At 34.2% G+C, this 11,868-nt stretch overlaps 1 protein-coding gene across 8 annotated transcripts; it reads right to left on the bottom strand.

The window, feature by feature from the left end:
- Positions 1-357: 357 nt before the first annotated feature.
- On the bottom strand, positions 358-11,828 carry LOC125647559 (uncharacterized). 8 transcript variants are annotated; one of them, XM_048874270.2, is made up of 8 exons: positions 11,507-11,828; positions 10,845-10,973; positions 10,163-10,370; positions 8,759-8,866; positions 8,269-8,383; positions 4,850-4,910; positions 2,989-3,043; positions 358-2,637 (listed from the first exon to the last, which is right to left on the bottom strand). In XM_048874270.2, the coding sequence occupies exons 2-8, from the start codon at positions 10,935-10,937 to the stop codon at positions 2,633-2,635; spliced, it is 645 nt and encodes a 214-aa protein (XP_048730227.1). In that variant the 5' UTR covers positions 10,938-10,973; positions 11,507-11,828; the 3' UTR covers positions 358-2,632. The 8 variants fall into 8 exon arrangements, with proteins under 8 accessions (XP_048730227.1, XP_048730229.1, XP_048730225.1 ...); XM_048874268.2 differs by having other exon boundaries at positions 1,221-2,637; positions 2,926-3,043; positions 11,507-11,773; XM_048874269.2 differs by lacking the exon at positions 11,507-11,828 and adding an exon at positions 11,164-11,382 and having other exon boundaries at positions 1,221-2,637; positions 2,926-3,043.
- Positions 11,829-11,868: the final 40 nt, after the last annotated feature.

Raw genomic sequence — 11,868 nt, 5'->3', positions numbered from 1 at the left:
GCGGATAGCTCCGTTTACCTGATCAGGATATAGGGCTCACGGCGGATGTGACCAGTCAACAGGGGATGCTTACTCCTCCTAGGCACCTGATCCCACCTCTCGTGTGTCCAGAGGTCCGTGTTTGCCCAACTATGTATTTTGTATTGCTTATAGGAGTTATGAGATTGATCTTCACCTTGCATCTTTTGAAAGTTCAGTTGAAGTACAACTATAATTACCAAAAGTCAAATACCGCTGTAATAATGAGTCTTACAATAAAAATGTTGTTACAATCTCTGTCAGCTGGCAACAAAACATATTCCTCATGTATCCTACCTAATTATTTGCTGATTCCGTTTTAAACTAAACACAGAAGGATAAATGGTACTTTCTTTTGTTTTGATGTGTCTCATGCGGTATTTTGATATCCATCTTATACATTCAATCCATTCTGACGACATATAGAGACATAGTTAACGTTTATCTACCAACATTCACTTTCATTCTACAGTGCATATCAAATGTGGTTCATATTTTAATATTTTAAGGGAAATAGGCGATAACAGTAGTCTAGCAACTGAACCTTTGCAACACCATCGTACACTGTCCATATTTATTTAGTGTCATCCCCTTTCACCTATGTATGGTATTTATGTATCTCATATGATACGATACACGAAAAGATGATCTGCGTATCACCAATTGTTAAACCATGACAGGCTACTGACAGATAAGTTGATGTTACAGGAGATTCAACAACCTCATTTAAAGTCAGCATTTTGCAAATTTCATACTGTTATGAATGCTCTTATTTACAAATGCAATCTGACATGTTGGTCGAACGCGGTTTGACATGTTTCGTACCAATTGTTCAGCCGTTCCTTACATACTGATTTTGAATACAGATTCTTCCGTTAAGTATTAAAGATAAAGAACTCATGGCGGGTGAGGTTAGTAAGCAATGGATGCTTATTGATTATGAGATTGATAAATGGTCGTTATTTTCAGCTGTTTTTCATTTATATGTCATTATGCCTCATAAACTCCACCAATTATCATTACAGGTTGCTAATTAAAAATTAAAAACTAAATAGTTAAAAATAGAAGATGACAATTGATGTGGGATTCTCAACATTATACCTTTATTAAGTAACCTCAACAGTCATGATCCTTTCACACACCTGAAGGGGAGCTGAAGGGGAGTACGATATTTGCTTAATTTCCTCGAAACGAATGGAGAGTTTTAATTAATGAACAACCATAACATTAGACAATTAAAAAGTATGCATTTACATCTGTACAAGTTAATATGAGAAATTTCAAATTTCAAACAAAATTTGAAATTATTTGATCTACCTTCTTCCTTTTATCATGGGATGACCGTGCAAAGCTTGCATGAACATTTACCATGATTACATCCTGATAGCGCAAGATATTGTGTGTCAGTACTTAGTTCTCAAAATAAAAAATAAAACATCATATAAAGTACAAGAAATCCATTACGTTTGGTGGTAAACTCCAATAATACAGAAGAGCAACTGCGCATCACATACATGCTATAATATGAAACGGTTTGAACAAAGGGCATTATTTCCAGAGACAAGATACAATTCATTGACAATTTTGGACTAGGATTTTCTTTATTAGAGATGAATCGTTGATAGTTTACTATGAACTCTCATAATCGTCGACATATTTTGCAATGATATATAGAAAGGTGAAGAAGAGTTTTATTTTGAAAAAAAAAATTACCAAAGTGACGGTGTTCATACGAAGGAAAAAAAATATGTATCACTGCATATGTGTTAAAAGTGTGCATTTTAGCTAGACATTTCAAAATGCTCTTATCCGGTATTCACTATTGCATTTAAATGTGTATAATGTTAAAAGTACTAAATGTTTAGATATGGTTTCTGGAGGAATGGTATGACGTATGATCATCTAGCTTCTAATTTCGGCAGCGCTATTCATGTGAATTTACTCAATCACTAAATGAACTTTTAAGCGCTATCAACTTTACATATTTTAATGCCAATACATGCAAAGGAAGATTGGCCTACCTGAAAAGTAAAGATCAATAGAGTGTTAGTTGTCATGCTTTAAAGGGGTTTCAATAGATTTCCAAAGTGCGGAATGTGAAATAGATTATTGTAAATGGTCATCTGTTAACTGTTGACTGTAACTCTAGAGAGACCCATCACAAACCATATGTAGAACAACAGCTTTTACAAACTAAAACTAAGTGTTCTCATGGTGCTTTATGAGATTCCTTTCGGACACATAGCATACTAAATAACGCTACTTTTCAGCAACATTTTTCTTGAGATACAGATCAATGAATACATGCATATCAACTCTCTCTCTCTCTCTCTCTCTCTCTCTCTCTCTCTCTCTCCACACAAACACTATGCCATACTCGTACAGCATTGTGCTCAATATGTTAGATCAATATTGTTTTCAGTTCATCTAACAGTGCAGAAATCGTCTTTTTTCTTCATACAGATTATGCTAACATCTTTACATTACTCTTAAAAAGTACCAAATTGTCCAATCACTATGCAAAATTCCACCTTTTCCTGTAACACGACTGTACAAAAATTAGTACTGATATGCACGATGTATCTCTCAGGCATACAGCATCTCCGAATCCGGATCATTCTACAATTGATGTTTAAACTGAAGTAATTTAGTGCATATTCTCACAATATGAGGATTATCTTGGTACAGGTAATCACTATTGATCTGTAACATAAATTTGATTTTTCAGTTTGCCAGATATGTAGTCCAGCTCTCATTACAACTGGAAGACCGTGTCTATGAGTTTAGGTATTGATGTGATACATTGTATTGGATTTTTATAGACGCGAACTCAACATTAGTGTCTTTGTAGAAGAAAGTATCAATACTTCTGATAAGTTGTATTCAAAACAAACTATGACAACATACCTGACGAACGTGTTGATTTTTTCTCGTAAAGTACAGGAAAATAGAAAAAGAAACAAAAATCACCAAACCAAGGATCAGAAAGACGATGAAAATGGGATATCTGTTTGTAGAGCTGTGCCTAAAATCATGATGAAAAGTACATGCCTACTTTTCTTAACATACAAAAAATAGTAAAAAAGATTAATTCATAGATGAATTCATACACGGATGAATAAAGAATAATAAGAAAGAATAATTGATACATGCACACAAAGTTAGCTAGCTAGATAGTGTTGACCCTAGCTTCTCCATCGTCAACTTCCCATTTTTTATAGCAATATTCTATTATCACCTGCATATGATACCTAATCACCTGCATATGAGACATATGTCCCTCACCTCATTTGATACGCTAGACCATGTTCACTTGAGACATACCACTGACAAATAAATTGATGTTTCAGGGGTTTCATCAGTTTCTTTTAAAGTCAATATTTCGCAAATTCTATGATCATGGTGATAATCTTAGTAGCAAATACAGCATATCATTTAGTTAACAACCATCTGAATTGTGACGTTATTTCAAAATATGTATTTCGGAATTTTTCGGCACTTTTTTTTATATAGATACATTGTGTTAAAAGGTGGAGATAGCGAACAGTGATCAATCCCATAAGCAATACAAAATAGATAGTTAGGCAAACACGGACCTCTGGACACACCAGAGGTGGGATCAGGTGCCTAGGAGGAGTAAGCATCCCCTGTTGACCGGTCACACCCGCCGTAAGCCCTATATCTTGATCAGGTAAACGGAGTTATCCGTAGTCAAAGTCAGTGTGCCGCGAATGGTCTAACAATCGGTATGAAACACGTCAGACAGGATTTGACCCAATGATAAGTTGCAAACTAGATCAAGAATGAATGAGAAGGGAATTAAGGTTTTAACAACTGATTTGTTTGAAAATGTTACCATATTAAGGTGAAAATATGCGTTTGAAAATAAATTGAAGTATGTTGTGTCGTTATGTACACATGTATACGGGTTTTACGCCTACATAGAATAATTACATATACGCATCTTTATTCTAATTTTGCCTACGGAGTACTGCGTTTACCTGATTGGGGTATAAGGCTCTCTGTGGCTGTGATCGATCAACAGAGGATGTTTACTATTCCTAAGCATCTGATACCACCTTTGGTATGTGCAGGGGTCCGTGTTTGCATAACTCTCTATTTTTATTCCTTATGGGAGTTATGAGATGAATCACTGTTCCTTAACTTTACCTTTCATAAATGGCGTTTTTTATCGTGATACAAGTCATATATTCAAAGTGAAGATGTCCCTAATTCAACATTTGAAAGAGAAAATTGTACAATGATACTATTTCTAAAAAGACAATAAATGAAAAATGTTTTCAAACATGGCCCACTGTACTTTATGTTTTGATTTAGTAAGGGGGTACATATCCGCATTGTTTCAATATCCATGAATTCATTAAGGATATATGTATGCAATTCGCTAAAAATCATCAATTACAGTGTACATACATGTATATCTATACATACTACATTATATTTATTTAACATATCCATCTATCGTCCCGTGAGGAATAGTTCCTCGGGTTAGAATAGTTCCTCACTACCCTTGCTTGTCGTACGAGGCGACTAAATGGGGCGGTGGTTCGGATGAGGCCCCAAAAACCGAGTTTCAATGTTACAGCAGGTGTGGCACGATAAATATCTTTCCTGCTCAATTGCCGTAAACGCCGAGCATAGGCCTAAATTTTGCAGCCTTTCACCGGCAATGGTAATGCTTCCATATCAGTGAAAGATTTTCGAGAGGGGCGTTAAACATTATACAACCAAACAGTCAACTTCCTACTTAACATTCACGTATATACATTTAACAAAATGTTCATGATATGCAGTATTTACATGTACTAACCTTGGTTTCGTTTTCTTGGACCGAGTGTTTGAGTATTTTGAGTGAGGAAAACATTCTGGATCTACAGTCAAATAGAATAAATTAAGGAACATGACTAAATGTAAAAATACGCAGTTTTTACGCTCACTACACTAAAGCTTATACTCTGTATGACATCACGTCACAAGATTGCGATTTAAATGTTTTGTGAAAATGTTTGTATCGATCAATTTGTTTGTCTATCATCGTAGCTCAGTGGTAAAAGCAATGGGCTGGTGAACCGCAGATCTCGAGTTCAAATCGCCAACAATCTTTTATTCATATGTGTTGAAATAATATTTTTGAAAATCATTTTTTAATCCAAATTTGTATATTTTTGCCTTTTTGGCATATATACTTATTGTATATCATCATATCTTTTATAATTAAACCAATTCGTACTGATTTGAGAAACTATTCCTGGGTGTATTGAACCACCTTAAAACTCTCACGCTTGTTCTTTGGTTTTGGTATTAATTTCTATGTTGTGTATGGTGCAAGTGATAAAGAGAAAACAAACCATTAGTACCTGACTTGCAAACATTCAGAGTATATCATACCATCAAAATCTAATTTTACATGATCAGCAATATAAATGTAACAAAACAGAGATTGGGAACCTTGTTTATTGATTGTGCACTTTCATTCTGCAGAAATCTAGCGTTGAATCAATTATTTCTTAAACCCTCACTTACTATATTGTTATTTCGGATTTCAAACATTTCGGTTGAACATCACTGAAGAGACATTATTTGTCGAAATGTGCATCTGATGCATCAAAATTGGTACCGTATAAGTTTTACATTATGACCCCTGGGTCGAGACCTCTGCTGGTAGACTGTTAGGCCCTGAGGGTCTCTACAGTCCAATGGCTTGAAAATACGGATGTATATTTAATTGCTGTGATAAAATCTAGAAATTCATTTCAAAATTTAGGATTATCTCCCTCATGCATAGCTCTTATCCTTAGACGAATTTGACTACACTTTTTGGCACTCTGTTTTTCCATATAATAGCTCTAGCAAATATATTGTTATTTTGGAATTCAAACATTTCGGTTGAGCATCAGTGAGGAGACATTATTTGTCGAAATGCGCATCTGGTGCATCAAAATTGGTACCATATACGTTTTACATTACTTCAAGGGATCACTTTACAGTACATATGCTATGGACTCAAATGAATTCACAAAAGAAGTATTCATGGTTTTTTTTTTAAACTGACTTAAAACACTGAGGTTTGTCATATTTTCAATTTATTTCATATCATGGTCGCATGGTTGGTTGTTATCCAGAAAATGATCCCCTTAAGTATATCATGTATATATGTATTTACCACATATTTACCCCCTTTAACCAGTAAGTATTACTCATACAATATTTGTTGTGTTCATATTCACAGTAGGTATTCCTACGCCGCGTGCAGTAACGTAAACGCCATAGGGAACGAAGCAGGGTGATGTAATTCTAATAATTCAATTGTAAAAATAATGGAGTTGGTACAAGTGTTGAAAAATCTTCAAAAGTTGAAAACGATGGATTAAAATATGAAGTTAAGATCAAGGGAATGGGTCTGTCATTTCCATTTTCTAACCTATAGTTAGTCTTGGGAAAGTGAAACAGCCTGCAGCGTTGTAGTGCAGTACTCTCCCAGGTCATGTTTTCTATCGATCGTCGAAAATGATACAATTGACGATTTGTTTCAATGATCCAGAAAACAAAAATACATTAAAAAAACGAACATTGGGTGACATGAAATGAAAGAAATCGTTTCTTGAAACCGTCCTATTGACACCCCCGGTCAGAACTGAGTATCTTGCAGTGTAAACCTGTTCTGAGTGTTAGAAATCCCTATAGTTCGCATTAGGAAGCGAACACACTAAGATCTACCCCTTTATCTAATGGATATCAACTTTCCAACTACATGCGCCAAATAAACCCGGGATACGCCACTTTCAACTGGACACATAACAATTCCGTCAAAAATACAGCTGTAAGAAACACATGGAAATTTAACACTAGAAGTCCCAAGACCCTCAATGTCACAGGAGGAATACAAAGTTTCGCGAGTGACAATGTACATGATGGAAAATTTATCGTCAACATTCCACAACATTCAACAAATCCAAAAATGACGAAATATGGCCGTTATACCTAGAATACTTTAAATAGTATGTAAGGATAAAATGTGTGGCGAAAAGAATCTCCCTTGGTTTGTGGTTGAATATGCTTAGTATCCTACTTGTTGTGTGTTTCCTATCCCCTCACTGATAAATACACAACGAGTTGGATAGTAATCATACACAAATATTTTATTCTTATATACTATTTTTATAAGTATTCGATGTCCAACGGCCATATTTCATCTTTTTTGGACGTCTCATGTACCTCATGTGATGAAATGTCAACACATTACATATATTCTAATGAAAACAAATGGAACAGATTGTGTAAAGTTTTCATTGAAGGTGATTACTTCCTCTTTATATTCACATCTACCAAGGTATGCAACAGAATAAAACGGAATATTTTTATAACATGTATGCAATACTACGATGCACTGTCACCTAAATCAGTAATAATAATCGGCATTGTTTTCCAAAAGTTATTTTTTCATTAACTGTAATACAAACAATTGCATCCACGTTTGTTATCTCAACTTTATTCTGATTTTGACTTTCCACACAACGATATGACAATGACACAATATCAAACGAATGTGGTATATTGATGTGATGTCAAAACTGTCGCAAAAATTCAATACAAATTACTCCTTAAATTTAAAATAAATATAATAGCTACCATAACGTTTGATAAGAAGATATTTTCTTTCTTATTTGTTGATTTTTAAAGCTATTATTTGAATGTTATAAGCCTTATTTCTAGACTTTAGATACATTTTCCATATACTCTATCGGAAATGTGTAAAAATGTATATCTGCCATGTGAAGCGGTTTTTGGAGATTTAGGTGAAAAGGTGAATTGTACTAACACCTACCATATCTCACGATACATGTATTAAATATGTACAAGCCGTGATGAATAGAAACACATAACAGAGGAACACATGATAACCAAATAAAGAAGTTGTTTACATACATCATCAGCATTTCAAACGTACATTGTAGATCCCATAACTCAATTTTCAAATACGTTTGATTTAAAGGATTCAGCTTTATTTTTCCAATTCAAATGGTTCTACCAATTACGGATATTCACTAGCACAGCTCAAACCTTGTCCCAGATCTAAATGCTGAATTCGGATTTAAGTCGACACGCAGAGTAGTCTTATGGTCTTAAGGTCATATTAGATATTCTTGATGAAATTCAGATAACGAAATTACACAAAAACTCTTGCAAACTTTGATATATACACTTTTGACTGCGGATAACTCCGTTTACCTGATCAGGATATAGGGCTCACGGCGGGTGTGACCGGTCAACAGGGGATGCTTACTCCTCCTAGGCACCTGATCCCACCTCTGGTGTGTCCAGGGGTCCGTGTTTGACCAACTATCTATTTTGCATTGCTTATAGGAGTTATGAGATTGATCAATGTTCGTTATCTTTACCTTGCACTTAAATGTTCATATTGAACAAAAAATATTCATATACGATCTATCTATAACAGTTAAGATTTAAGTTTTTTTCAGAATAAAAAAACCCAGAAAAAACTTAGTAGATGCTGTCCTATCAGTCCTATCAGTATGACACTGAAGTTAAAAAATCTTATTTTGGCTTGTGTATTGTAATTTAGATATTTTAAAACATACTTACTAACGTGTATGTGTAAAATATAAAGGATTGTAAGGGAAATAATAACATATATTGAAAATTTGGATTTTGAAAGGTAGATACACATGCCTTTTACAACCTGGATCGTTTTACTTACATCTGTACAGTGTAGAAGAATCATACTTGAATGGACAGCTTGTACAGTTTCGATCGAAGTGTTCCTGAACCAATCCACCCCCTAAGTTAAATTCAGCACAGTATTGCCCTGATAAAATGAAAATTCCACAAATACAATCATGTCAGAAGTAGAAATCTTCAGAGTAGTCTTTTATTACCTCAGTGTATAACACAGTTTATCTAGGATGTGTAGAATAAATTATTGTCATAAGTGGTCAATGTATGAAATGCACATGTAGTATGCTGTTTTCTGTCGGGTAGAAGTTACGTTTATGAAATTCTGTATTTCGTGAAGAAAAGTTAATAACCTAAGAATATAAGTTCGCTATACAAAATGTAACGGTGTCATAGTGAATTGTATTGATTTATATATAAACATTGGTCGTAAAGTAGTACAATGTTAATCTTTTATACCGAGCGAAGCTCGGACGGGCCGAAGGCCCGTCCGCGAAGCAAGGCTCTAAAGGTAACACGTATGTAAAAGAAAAAAGTCAAAATCAGCAAAAGAAAAAGATATAATCTCTATATACGTTCACTGAAATTTTCGTGATCCATATGGGCGCCGCCATTTATTTTTTCATTACCTGCTTCAACAGTTATTCGTGTTTTATTTTGAATGCCAATAATAGAAGACTCTGACGTGCAATTCGTAATTTAAACACTCAGTTTGTTCAAAATGAATAGTATAATTATCATTGTAACAGGTTTTAGCAAATAAATACATATAAAACCGTAATACGACTAAATAGATGAACGAGTTCATGAGTTTCTCTGAATAAGAATATACGATAAAATTACGGTTACTTTTTTCCCCCCACAATTTTGAATCTATTGGTTAATTTTGTTTAGTTTTAACCGCCTTTTCATTGCATACGGAATGTATTATTGTTGTTTATGATTGTTTGCTTTGAAAACGAAAAAGTCGAGGCAAAATGTGACGTCACGATGCACTGTTTACGTCGTCTTGCGTTTTATTTCCCGCGTTCAATGAATAGGAGGATCCCGTAAAACTGTTGTCCCCATATAAACCCCTTTAATACTGAGATGTTACTGCGTGTTTAGCGCAATGAAAATTTCATTCAAAATATATATTTTTAAATGAATCATAATCTATCGTACTTAACGGAATTATGATTACCACTTGGGACACTCCAATGACCAGTACATTCTTCGCTCGGTCCAACGGTCACACCGTATACATATTACGATGCTATATATTCTACATCTAAATGTATGGCGAAAAGCAGACTTGCTGGTCACAGTAAAACTTGCGCTATTTGCGTATGCATGCACGGGTGTGTAATTAAAATCACAAACACAATGAAGACAAACATGTGATACCTATTAGTTGAGTATTATATAAAACTGTGCAGATTTCATTTACCCAAGATGCAAACCATCGGTGCGCAAATTTCCATCAGATCTCCCCGCTCGTCAATGATGCAGTGGTATTTGAAACGATGCGGTTCTGAGCATGTCTGTGTAATTTTTTCGCAGGCCATTTGTTTTTCTCTTTCTTTCTTCTCTTCATCGTTAACTGGGCAAGCGTGTACTCGTTTTATTGTAGGACAGGAGGCAAGGCAAGTTGTATTCTTGTAAAAACAAATCAGTCTCATACATTGTTCTTCATGCTATAATCTTCAGTCCGGGCATATATTATTGTTATTTACTCGGCTGTTAGTGATTGGACAACGGTTTTAATTTTAGACTTCCCACAATTCATAATGCATAAATATTATTTATATGTATGCCTTACGATTATAAATACATATGTAGATGGAGCGATCTGGATTATTAGAATCCATTCAATCCTCATAGATCAATTGTATAGTTTAAAATGGTGTAATGCTTCGTTAAACATCTTGTGTAAGAGGGCGTTAAAACTTATAAGTTAAAACACAAGACAAAACTGTGTCTATATATAAATTATGTATTTAACAGCTTTTTGGTCAATGCATATATCAAACTATCAATATAGTCGGCTCTACCACAACCATTACTTGTAAAATATGTGTTCATTATATATACAACGTCAATGCTTCTGGATCAAGAGACTTAATACTTACATATATGTTGCAAGTGTTGCCATTTAATTTGGAAAGCATAAAAATGATGATGAAACTTATGGCAGAATTATTTATAAAACAGTTGGACATCATCTCTGCGCTCTGTTAAAAGATATTTCCCAATCCAATCTAAAAATAGAGCATAGTTTTTTTATATAGATGATATAAGATAGATATACTATATGAATTGGTTTTTTAAAAACAATATAAATGAAGGGCATATGAAAGTTCTTTTCCCCGTAAAGGTATGTCTATTTAAGCAACATGACTTCGAACGAAATTAAAATGATAGCTACTTTCATTTTATATACATATATACCTTCATGTCGAAATAATGCCATGCATTATTCTGGTATGTAAAGAAAACATCCAAATATCCGATGTCTTAAAACATCTAGGAATATCGCCCAATTGTTTAGAAATTCGGGCATTAATTATCAGTTTGGTTTTCATTGAGTCATATGATTTTAAAGACGAATAGCATACCATACCGACATGTCGAAGTGGTTTAAAAATTAAAGTCAGGTGACGCATGTATATACACGTATCACATATAGACAAATACCTTTGTACATATAGATATTTGATTTGTCCTTCTGGTAGCAGGTTTGAATCAAATGATATATTTCTAATTGGGAAAATCTAAAGATAAATAGAGTTACCTTAAGTTAATCTTTTACATGCAGTAATAATCCTGTTGATTGTGCCCATTTGAGAAAACTTCTTGCCAAATATTAAAACGAAAGTAGACAACTAAAAAGATAGTTGTTCATTGTCTAAGCTTTAGGATTAGCTGCAGGTCGACAAGAAAGACACATATATCACTTGGTTTGAAAATAGTAAACATCTAGTCCCTTTCCTCAGGAGATTATATTTAATCATGTACATGTACTCTGAATAATATGGCGGGCAAATGGGAATCAAATTAACCAAAATTCAACTGATATGAAGTACGTTTTGACTATGTACCAGCAGGTCCGATTTTGTTAAAAATGCGTTGTGGTGTGAAAAATGTGTATGTTGC

The sequence above is a fragment of the Ostrea edulis genome, chromosome 3 (assembly GCF_947568905.1).
Source record: "Ostrea edulis chromosome 3, xbOstEdul1.1, whole genome shotgun sequence".
Taxonomy (NCBI): domain Eukaryota; kingdom Metazoa; phylum Mollusca; class Bivalvia; order Ostreida; family Ostreidae; genus Ostrea; species Ostrea edulis.
Note: the sequence above shows the minus strand (reverse complement) of the source record. Positions and strands in the feature narration are given on the sequence as shown.